Below are 12048 nucleotides of genomic sequence, written 5' to 3' on the forward strand. Positions count from 1 at the left end.
AGGATGTTGACAGCAAGTGAGAAGTATCAATAGAGGGCAGTGTGTGATTGTATTTTACCTAACTTTTTTTGTTGTTGTTTTTAGGACAAAGCCACAACACTATGAATTAACCCATGAAACCAATCTCAGTGTTAAAAGTCATATTTAAATGAAAAACATATTAAAAGCACAGACCGTTATAGAAAAAATTATAGACAACCAAGTTGTATCTGTAACATTTTACAAAAATTCACAAAGCTTTTGCCATTTTCTAATACTGTGTCAATGCAGTAAACATTGTATTGTTTGTGATCTGAAGTGAGTATGTTTCAGATACATTATTGACAGGTATGTTCTCAACCACACAAGCGTGACTGTGCAACGATGTGGCTCCAGTCAGAGACCGAGCAATTAGACGCATCATTTCCTGTAGAACCTGAGACAGGAAGAAGCCACTCAGTGCAAAGTGAGAACTGCTAAGATGATGTTCAGCTAATAGCGCTGTAATAGAGAGCTGCCTCTTTTCATGTGGCGTAGAAGAGGTCAACATGTGAAAGTCTGCAAAAGGTCTTTGTCACATGTCTGCTCATGTGCAGAAACAAAAAACATTTTACACTGCTGGGTGACATCGCTTTTAAAGATTAAATATTCAGTTTCACAGCTTGTTATGTGGTGAAAATTATAATCTGCTGTGTAAATACCGCAAGATCAAATTTGCCTTCCTAAATCACATATTTTTCTTTATTTCAAAGTGCTTTTTCAAGAGACCATTTCAGATTTTAATTCCTAGGATGTACAATCTTATTTGTTTTAAAACTAAACACACTGAAAACATTGCTCAAGTGTAAGGATAGATCAACTGTAGCTATAGCAGAATTTCTGTTCACAACATACATTCAGATATTGATATGATAAGCAAGATCAGTTGGTTCATTAAATGTATACTCTTTGTCACATCTTGCAAACCAACACATGCAAATCAACAAATTAATTTAGCAAAAATGTAAGTAGATGCACATTCTCTATAGTGCTTATGCTGCAACAGAGGTTTATGCTATTTATTTGTTTACATAAAAAAAATAATAAAAAAAAACCACATATAAAACCGTAGTCAGTAGTACACTGGGAAGGGGGTTGTGTTTCTTTAATTAAGCAGAAATGTTTGTCTGTTGTGAAGGATGTTTTTGTGGTTTTGGTTCAGAGAGGGGCTTCAAAACAGAAGTAAGAGGTCAGTACTGTGGTTGGAAAATGATCAAACCACAATGTGCGCTAGCAATGCATGTACAAAGAGACGTGCCAAAGTGCAAACAAGCTTCTCATGATCTAATTTTTCTTCATTTTTTATCTGTCAATTTTTTTATTTGATTAAATGCAATATTTGTTTTCATTTTTATTTTAATAATAATTGAAACATTATTTGAATATGCAATCTAAAATAACTGTTTTTAATAAACTTTTTCTTTTAAGAAAGACACTTTAAACAGCAACTCTGCTCTGACACATACATCTTTAAAAGTGTTAATGTATTTAAAAGTGTTGGTTAGATCAATCAGATTTTTCACACATTGGCGAATGTCAATGCTGGTCCGCTGAAGTTCACATCTACACTTCTCTCTCTGTACTGAGCAGCTTCTCTCTCTCACTCTTCCACAGGAAGTGATGCGGCTAACAATCTGTCTTCTGGTTGGAGCCTCAGTCGCTGTCACACCCTATGCATTGTTTGTGCAAAAGCTGGTGGTTTGGGCTAACACTGATGTTAAAATAAACCCAAATCAGATATCAGTCTCAAGATGATCAGATAATCTGATGAACTGAGCTGATCAGTTGTTTAATGTGCAGGTAAGGTGTTCATTTGCTGTTTGTTACTGTTGAGGCTCGGTAAACATGCGTGTGGCGTTGAGACGCATAGGTATGACACACAAGATAAAAGTATCAGTTTGACATCATGGCCACATAGTTTCTGAAAATAAATGATCATCACAGTAAAGGGCAAATTCCCCATGTGGTGCATAACATTACTAAGATGAATCAAAAAACGGTTTACAACTGCATGCACTGGAAGCTTTCAGACTCAGAGTATTAGTAGACTATTAGGTTAGTGTTAGCAGAAATTAAACAGACGAATATCAAAATAAAGTGTTAGCAGATATTAGGCAGACAGTTTAGTAATAATCTAATGACTGCTAGTTGACATGTAGGTGCAAAGTTACAGTCAGGAGAATGTCTGGTGGGGAGCATAACAAAGTGTTAGTGTCAGTCTACTAATACTCTAATCAATGACTGTTAGTTGACGTAGTTATTTACAGTTATTGAAAAGTTTTTTTTACATGTCTAAAGTGGACTATCGAAAAAAAAGTTACTATTAATGTTTGTTTATTGAGTGTTTATCTTGCTTTGTGGTGCATTGTGACGTCTGTTGTCAAAAAGTCAGTCAAACACATGACAAATCCCATGAGGCTCAAGTTGTGCAACTAAAAATATGAATGTACAAAGAGTAAAAAAAATATATAAAAAAATAAAGTAGCATATTTTTATACTGCCATCAATTTTAACTGGGCTGAATCATACAACTGCTGTGTTAAAAAATATATATATATATATATATATATATATATATATACTCATTCTGTCCTCATCACCTCTGTAAGAGAAAACCTGGCATTGAGGACAACTAAAAACTAGACAACTCTTCTTCCCAGCCAAGTCATCCATCTTTCTTCTCAGATTTGTTCTACTTTAGTTGGGTCACACAGTCAAGGCCTGCAGATAAAATGAAAAAATCAATGAGCAGATTGCTTGGCCTTGTCTTTGTTGCATAATAAAAAACGGAACTTTATCTCTTTCCAGCACCTGGTTTAGGCCTTAGTTCATCTTACAACTAGATTAACTGCAAGTTGTATCTAATCATATAACATCCATCAAAGTATATAAACACACACCTTTTATTTGGTCACTTTGATAAAAAAAGTAAGTATATAATGTGAAAAGTAATCAATATAATGTGTTTCTGTCCATGGTGCTGAAATTCAGCTTATGAAGGGGTGTGTTGAAACAGAACACCTCCACCCGTTAAAGCTTTGATGGGATCCTGATATCTTACATTAGAGTAGATTAATTCATTTTGTCCTGATTTTGTGATTGATGTGAAAGACAGTTTAAATATAAATAGCATTATTGATAGTGTGAAATTGTATAACTACACACTAGGCCTTTTATTTAACACAGCCAGCCTAAAACCCGAGGTCAAACATCACGGAGTTGCAGTTTAGTCAGTCGCTATTACAATGGAAACTTTCAGCCGCTGAGGTGTGAGCACTTTCTTTCCACTCTCGATCTTACTAGGTGACTGTGAGTTTATTTTTGTGGCCTGGGCTCATAGTCCAAAACCACAAGTGTATAAAGTGTCATGCTACTGCTTCTACCCACATCAGACAAGAGAAGAAGAAAAAAGGTTCATAATACACTCCAACTATTTTAAAAAGCCTTTTGCTAATTCTTTTAAATGATACCTTTGTACGATTTTCATATTAATTGAGAGGCTACTGGGATTTGTTTACATTTATTTTTACATTTATTTTATATTTATGTAGTGATACTTTTAAAATATTATAATATTAATGTTAAGCATTCATATGAACTTTTAACCCAAAATATTTATATTAGTAAAACATTCTTCAATTCTAAAATTAGTGCAAGTCAATGAATTCAGAACCGGCTGATTTTGTGTGTTTGTATTTATATTTTTATAAAAGTAGGTGGAACTGCACTGCTTGAAACACGCCGCACAAAAATAGGAAAAATATAATGAAGAAGCAGAATTTGTAAGGGATATTTTAAATAAACAAACAAACAAATAAATAAATTAGTCAAAACGGTTTATATGGTTTATATGTAATAAAGTCATACATGTCAGTATTGTGTGTGGAAACAACACACACACACACACACACACACACACACACACACACACACACACACACACACACACACACACACACACACACACACACACACACACACACACACACACACACACACACACACCTTAACAACACCTTGTATTTCTGCTCATTAAAATAGCATAGTGTACTGTAAGCATGCATGACACACTGAAGCTAAACAACCAATCATAACTATAGTGTAGACCCAACCACATGTAACAGTTATTGCTAATGTATTGGTAAATAGTCAAATGCATCAACTATTGTAGTAAAGCTCCTTCAGTGTGTGTTGGTCCGCTGAAGTTCACGTCACCAGGGCTCGTTCTACACTGAACTGCTACTTCCTGTCACTCCCTACAGGAAATGATTCTTTGTTTCTAACTCTGCCACTTCATTTGATGAGAGGCTGCTTATGTTTAAACACGGCCATGTGGTCTGTGGTGTGGTTGGTCTACAATCACTGTGCTTACATATTTAAAAAAAGAAAGAAAAATTCAATTAAATAAAAAATAGGATGATTAGCTACATTCAATTTCATAATGCTCTAAAAACATGATGTTTTCACAGACTTTATTTATCGTGCAAAAATGTTATATTTAGCTAGTAGCCCACTTATATATTTGACTTAACATGTTCTGCACTCCTCACTATGTATTTCTTCATTTATGTTGAATAAACATTATAAAACATGAAAAAAACGTCATTGTTTTGCCAATTTACTTTTTATAGGCCTATAGGCTGGCCAGCTCAGACGGCATTTCACACATTCACTATAATCAATACTATGACAGAAATGTCTCCACCTAATGGCTGAGCTTTATTTTAATTGAATGATGTAAGACTTTCACAAGATTAGCAATGTAACAGAGGCATTGAAATCTGTTATTTATAGGCTATATATATAAAGGCATTGATATATATATAGAGAGAGATTTGGACATGGATATATCATCACTTAGATACATCATTTAGCCTTCAGTTCATTATGATGGTGAAAGTGTGAGATTTTAAATAACTGCCATATTTTATTATGATCATTTTACATGTAAATAAATGTAAGCTATAGCTATAGGTCTATAGATCTACTCAGAAGTGCTGTGATGCTGTTTTTTTCTCTTTCTGCAAAAAGAAAACAAATTCTAGTGAATAAAAAAAGAGAGAATTCAAGATCTCTGAGAAGTGAGTTTATTATCACTTTTATTATTTCATAACATTGCAACACGAGTTTTAGAAAACCCTCAAGCCCTCTTTCAAAGTTGTGATATACAGTGCAAATTAAAGTCTGCTTTAATACAGACTGGAGCAAGTACAGAGTAAAAGCCACTCCCCCTTCAAATAAATAAAGCTCAATTCAATTCTCCTCAGTTGAGTCGATTGGACTGGAACGTAAAGATGAATTTGTTTGCAACAAATCCTCTGATGCTCTTTTTAATAGGTAAATACATTTATGATGTTTGCTATAGAATTTGGGAAAATGAAAAAGAATGTTTACCATAAATTTAAATAATAATTATCAATGTGTAGCTACTATATACACTGTGTAATATACTGCACAAAAACATAAGTATATGTTCTATAAAATCTGTTTATATCATATAATTTGCCAATGCTTTGTCATTTAACTTTCATTAAATAAGCCTAACTGGTTTTGAAAACACAGGGCAAAGCTATTTCCAAGAAGTATAGAGAAACATCACGTAGTGTAGCGTTTACTTTTAGATTCAGAACAATCTTGTCACTGTCCATTTACATTCATATATTTCCTTCGCAGTTTTAAAGGAAGAGTTCGTCCAACTAAAATAAAATTTCTGTCATAATTTAATCACCCTCATGTTGTTTCAAACCTGAAGGACTGGCTTTCTTCGTGGAACTCAAAAGAAGATATTTAGAGGAATGTCTCTGTGTATTTTTATTTATTATTAATTTGACATTTTTAAAAGGTCTCAAACTATGTTTTTTTGGACACCAACAGTCTTCATAATATCTTCTTTTGAGTTCCGCAGAAGAAAGTCACATTATATCATTGAAAGTACTTTGTCACATTTGTGATGACTTTGTAATTTCAGACATGACGCAACACAATGTTTTAGATGCTATTTAAATGTGAAACGCAGCTTATATTTGAATCTGAATCAATGTCTTCTAATTTTTTTTCATATGACATTATTGATTGTTTTCAGGCATCATCTTTGTAAAACGAACATCTTTAACTTCTGTGAAAACGGTGAACAGTGGATCTACTGTCTCTCTTCTGTGTTCAAACATCTTGACAGAACCCAGTTACGTCGCCTGGTTCAAGCAGATTAATGGATCTCTTCCACTTTGCATTGTTACTCAATATGTGAACAACAAACAAGCGGACTCCAAATATTTGAATGGCTTTAAGAAGGATCATATGGAGATGTCAGTGAACAAAACATTTTCTTCCCTGAAGATTGTCAATGTTGACGTCTCTGACTCTGGAATGTTTTACTGTGGAAGTTTTTTGACGAACTACATGAAGTTTCACAACAAAACACAGTTAGTGGTAGTAAATGGTAATACCTGAGTCTATTAAAATTATTCATATTCAGTATCATTGCTATTCAGTTACTAATTTTTTTGTATTCTTTTTTATCTTCAAAAGAGACTAATCAGTTGAAAGAGGATATTGCAAATGTGGATTGTGGTAGGTGTCTTACAGTTAAAAGAGAAACTAAATTTGGCACTCATTCAACTTTTCTTTATTTCTAGCTTACATAATCTTGTTATCTTTCCTCCTCTCTCTCTCTCTTTTTATTTATTTGAATGGTTTTAACAGGGGCGGCGGAAGAAACTTCAAGATCCTGCCACGTCTATTATACACTCACACTGATCTTGAGCGGCTTGGTTTTGCTACCCACTGTTTTTGCGATTGTAGTCTTAATCAGGATGAAGGAAAGAAACAAGCAGAAACAAGGCACGTAAACATCACAGTAGCACCTTAAACTAATAATAATAACTAAATATACTAGCAAAACCTTTACCAATGGATTAATTGATAATAAGTTTCTGTACTGCTGGTATCAATGATGATATTACCAAATCAGCATGAATGAAAAGTGCTACCATGAGAAAGTAAATAATATTGAGGACTGTCTTGTTTTTCTTAGATACTCAGCGCCATGGTAACAATGAAGAGATGAACAAACAATTGCAGAAAAGGGTATTGTTTTGTATTGTGTCAAATTATTGTTGTTTCTATTATAGGGGAGGCTGGTTGTAACACAAGGTTAAAAAATGATCTACATCGATGAAATCCCTATAGGTGAAAGTAGACTGCAAGTTCCTGTGTATACATATAGTCAAAATACATACATATACCTTAAAAAATTCCATGTTAGGCCTATAAATATAAAAAATGGCTGAGAAGAAGAGGTTGTAACACTTTTTTTACATTTACTTTTTCTATACACAAAAAGATTGAAGACAATATGTGTAAAATCCGACATTTGACACAATATGAAAGTGACTGACATGCACACTTTATGTCAGTTTCAATTGTTAGCACGTATTTCAATCAGGCAGTTAAAGTGCTTAAAATGAAATGGGATGGAGTTGAGAGTGGATTGAAGGGGGTTGGTATAAAACATTTTTTTTAAAGTAAATTTGTTTAATGCATGTACAAATATTTAAATGATATCCATGTTTTTATGGTTAAAAAAGTGTTACAAACCTCCCCAGTTTCGCCTATATGATCGTGTACATTCATAGCATGTTTGTATTTTTTATTTTTGTGTTGCCAGGAGCAAGATGAAGACTTGAACTATGCAGCTCTAAGTTTAGACAAGAAGAAGAGCAGAAGACCAGTAAGAAACATGAGGGAGGTGGAACCAAACGTTATATACGCTGCCACACGCTGATCCACATTATCAGACCGTTTGTCACAAAACGCAATTGAATCTCTGCTTATGTTAAATACACTAACTGTGTATCTAGTTGTGCTGTTGACTGTAGTTGTGAACGATGTTGTGATTTTATGCTATTTTATGTCTAGCGCTTTGGTCCATATTTACAGTTTTGTAAGTGCTTTTTAAATAAAAATTTGAGTTGAGTTTAGAGCCGTCACAAGAGGGGCATAAAGCAGTGATGACTCTGGGGCCAGTGTAGGCTAAATGCATTTATGGCATCTCTGCAACATTAAACAGTCTAAATGTAGATTTTGTGGGATATATTTCTGCTACAGATGCATCCTCTGTTTGTCGTTTATGACAGCAGGATCTGATCTACTGTCATTGTGAGACCTGATAATGTAAATTATGTACAGTCAATCAACTGAACACGTGAATTTGAAACAAACTTGGGATGTACAGTTCTGCTAATAAGTTTACACACCCCTTGCAGAATATGCATTAAGAGGGTTATACTGGTGTGAGTAAACTTTATGAATTGGATGATTGGGTTAAATTGTACTTATTTTGTCTTCACATACATATATTTATATATATATATATATATATATAAACAAAAGTGTACACCCCCCAGCTCTTAATGCATTATGTGGCCATCTTGAGCTCCAGTGAATGTTTTCATCTTTTTAATATTTGTGTATGAATCCCTCAGTTATCATCAGTCAAAAGATGGGTTAAAATATGCAGAAAAATGCTATAAAAACAGGAGGGCTTTTCTGAAGACCAGTGCTCATGACAAACAAGGGACTGATGGAAAAACTATCACAAAACATAAAAACAGTCGTTGATCATCAGCATACAACTCACAATATTACGATTTATGGCTATATAAACTTTTGAACTGGTTCATTTGTGTAAATTAGTTATTTTGTCTTGTTTTTGTTTTGTCAACATCTGTTATGCTCATTCAGGACAGTACTAAATAAAAAAATAAAAAATATGATCTCTCTTATTTTGATAATATTATTAAAATATTGCATATCCTCAAAGGATATGTAAACTTATGAGCAGAACTATATAGTGTGATCACTCTCAATAACTGGATGGTGAGTTAAATTTTAAAATAAAATAAAATAAAATAAAATAAAATAAAATAAAATAAAATAAAATAAAATAAAATAAAATAAAATAAAATAAATAAAATAAAATAAAATAAAATAAAATAAAATAAAAAGGAATGGGTGTATACTTATCAGGTCATCTTGTGAGTTTAAATATATTCCTGTATACTGTACTCTATTACTAATGAATTACAGACTCAGGCAGACTTTCATATAATTTTTGAATCCTTTAATCCTCAAAAGACTATTTCATTTTCATTATACATTTAAACATATTTGTAAAAAATTCACAATAATTTTCTTAAAGCAATATGTCAGCAACAGAAATCTTTTAATTAAAAAGAATACTCATCAAAATCATTGCTATAAAAACTGCTAATGCTAATAATAATAATAATCTGTGAATAATAAGTGTGATTTGTGAATAAACAGTCTCTTCTTGCCAGGTTTTCAATGGAGTTCATTTGAGCTCATAGGTCTTTTAGGAAACCTTAAAGCTTCATGATGTGTTTTCAGTCTACAAAATACAGCTCTGGAGCCGTTCTCTGATCTCTTCACATATTGTTCAATCCTGTTATTATGAGTGTAAATTATTCCTGGTTGAGAATATCCTGATGAACGTCTGATCCAGTAGACACAGTATTTTGTTTTGCACATATCTCACCAAAACAGTATAGAGTCCAAAACCTGTTTAAATACTGTGATGAACAGGAATATTGATTCATCCCAGTGAGTCGATTCTTTTGAATCGATTCACCAAAAAAGATCCGTTCAGATTCGCACTATAGTTAGCATTGCTTTACAGACAGGATGAAGCTAGGAATCAAAGTGCATGACATGACTTCTTTGTCACTAAGCTAGGGAAAACACCACCACAATAATAATAAAATAATAATAAATAATTTGATCCTTTGTTTTATCAAAAATCTGCCAAGAAAGAAAGCAGTTGTCTTTCATTCTAGTTATTCAAACTGGCAAGAAATCACAAAAAGTTATTTGGCTCATCCAATAAGGAGAGACTTCCGTGAATGGTAAATATGAGTCAGCGCTTCTAAGTTCACTGGTTCATTAAAATATTAATTCAAAACACTGATTCGTTCACAATCGAAACACGACAACAAACTCCCAAACATATTACCTATCATTATACACAATATCGATTGGCTGTTCGCCATGCAATTAGAAAACCTGAGTAGGCCTACTCCATAAAGCCATATCATTCTTATGTTCATCACTTTTATAAGCACTACTCTGACCCAATGACCCATCGGTTTAACCGAATTAAGCACGGAGAATAAAGGCATATTCACCTACCTTTCTGCCCATTTCCGGGTTTTATCATTGACTTCTATATTCTAATAATCCACAGTGTCATCGCGTTCATACTGTATAGCCTACCAATGCTATTTGCATGAATATATGGTCTTTTTAAAAGACTTGATTGGACTCTGCTGGTTCATGTTTGAAGCACTTGTCAAGAAATACGTTTAACAATCACAACAAGCGATAATGAATGTCCCTGTGTTCTGTGCAAGAATCAAGTTTTTGAATTCTTCGCAGTTTAGCGTTCTTGTGTATCAGCTAGTGCAGGAATTGTTGGGAAATCAACCGAAGGCCGTTCCCACTCATGTATAATGTAGAGAATCTAATGACGCAACCGTTTCTCCCCAAATGGACAGAAAATAGGCTTGTTCGACTTCATGCAGCTCCTCGCAGACCGATCGGCGGCTAACTTGAAGCAGTGCATGCCGGTTAGAAATTTTGTCCGACTTGATACAGAGCCGACGCCACGTGACTGTGACGTATGCCATCAAAGTACCGCGAGAGCGATTCGAGAGTAGCCGGAGAACTCAGCCTGCGCAGCTTCTCAAGAGCGGCTGCAATGGGCTGCACCAGAGCGGTTGAAAAACAGAGTTTTGACACTCCCATAGATAGACTGCCATGGCAACTTTGGAATGCGGAAGTAACGCGTGTCATGGAGCAGCCGATAGTTCCAAACACTGATAGTTCCAGCACTGAACCCCATTCATTTTCAGTGTTTCCAAAGTACGCTCGCTGGTAAGTTGATGAAATTACTGTATTTTTGACATTTGAACACATTAGTCGTCCTCTCATGAATCTAGTCAGTATTGTAATTTATGTAGCCGACTTTAGTTAATGTTTATTGGAAGAGAATAGTTAATTGCGGCAAGCTTATGTGACCAACACTTCACTAACGTTAGCTACCAGTCAGAAATGTGTAAATTCAAAACTGAGGTCATAGTTAAAGGGATACTCCACCGAAAAATTAAAATTCTGTCATTATATACTCACCCTCATGTTGTTTCAAACCTGTATGAATTTCTTTCTTTTGCTGAACAGCAAGGAAGATATCTAGAAGAATGTCAGTAACCAGACAGTTTTAGATACCATTGACTTCCATAGTATATGTTTTTCCTACTATGGAAGTCAATGGTATCTAAAACTGTCTGGTTACTCACATTCTTCTAGATATCTTCCTTTCTGTTCAGCAGAAGAAAGAAATTCATACAGGTTTGAAACAACATGAGGGTGAGTATATGATTTTTCGGTGGAGTATCCCTTTAAATGTGATGTTGCACTACATTATATTCAGATTCTTTTTTTTTTCTCAACCCTATTTACATACATGGTCAAAATATTAGAAATGCATCTGGATATAAAGCAGATAAGTACAGCAGCACCCCCACAAATAAGACCTCAATGCTAAAACGTGTAAATTAATGTACACCTCTATGACAGTACAAAAAAATCCTGAACATTATAGAAAAGCAGAATTTATGGCTGAGCTTTGTATATACGGTATCATAATGCAATAAAAATATTTAACGGCTCTGGGCTGCACGAGCTCTGATGATGACACAGCTGTTCCACGATTGGCCGGATTCACCGCATGACAACGATCACGTGTGTTACGTGTTTATTCGAAAACCTTTAGTTCTACCAGAAAGACTCGGGAGAATTAATACGATTAACATTTATTTAAGAGCTCAGCAAACAATCAAGTTCTTTGGTGTAGGCCCCGTCCGTAACTCGCATTCCGAGGGTACGGAATCTGCATATCCTGCCTGAAGACGAAGGTAAGGATGGGGGCCATCTGGTGGTGGTGGGGTGGAAGGA

At 34.3% G+C, this 12048-nt stretch overlaps 1 protein-coding gene and 1 pseudogene across 3 annotated transcripts in view; both read left to right on the forward strand.

Annotated features, from left to right (window-relative positions):
• Positions 1 to 12048, forward strand: part of LOC309488496 (secretory phospholipase A2 receptor-like) — a 103928-nt pseudogene that overhangs the window by 16079 nt on the left and 75801 nt on the right. The window lies entirely within an intron of this gene.
• Positions 5303 to 7997, forward strand: nitr7b (novel immune-type receptor 7b). 2 transcript variants are annotated; one of them, XM_082156731.1, is made up of 6 exons: positions 5303 to 5355; positions 6101 to 6457; positions 6547 to 6588; positions 6721 to 6858; positions 7052 to 7104; positions 7685 to 7997. In XM_082156731.1, exons 1-6 carry the CDS (start codon positions 5313 to 5315, stop codon positions 7799 to 7801), a joined length of 750 nt encoding a protein of 249 aa, XP_082012857.1. In that variant the 5' UTR covers positions 5303 to 5312; the 3' UTR covers positions 7802 to 7997. The 2 variants fall into 2 exon arrangements, with proteins under 2 accessions (XP_082012857.1, XP_082012858.1); XM_082156732.1 differs by lacking the exon at positions 6547 to 6588.

The sequence above is a fragment of the Leuciscus leuciscus genome, assembly GCF_965113295.1.
Source record: "Leuciscus leuciscus genome assembly, chromosome: 2".
NCBI classification, from domain to species: Eukaryota; Metazoa; Chordata; class Actinopteri; order Cypriniformes; family Leuciscidae; genus Leuciscus; species Leuciscus leuciscus.

What these genes read in the sequence shown, in the direction of transcription:
- nitr7b (XM_082156731.1), top strand. Translation starts at nt 5,313, where the DNA reads ATGAATTTGTTTGCAACAAATCCTCTGATGCTCTTTTTAATAG. An exon ending in ACAGTTAGTGGTAGTAAATG is followed by an intron (nt 6,458 to 6,546) that starts GTAATACCTGAG and finishes TATCTTCAAAAG; the next exon opens with AGACTAATCAGTTGAAAGAG. An exon ending in TATTGCAAATGTGGATTGTG is followed by an intron (nt 6,589 to 6,720) that starts GTAGGTGTCTTA and finishes TGGTTTTAACAG; the next exon opens with GGGCGGCGGAAGAAACTTCA.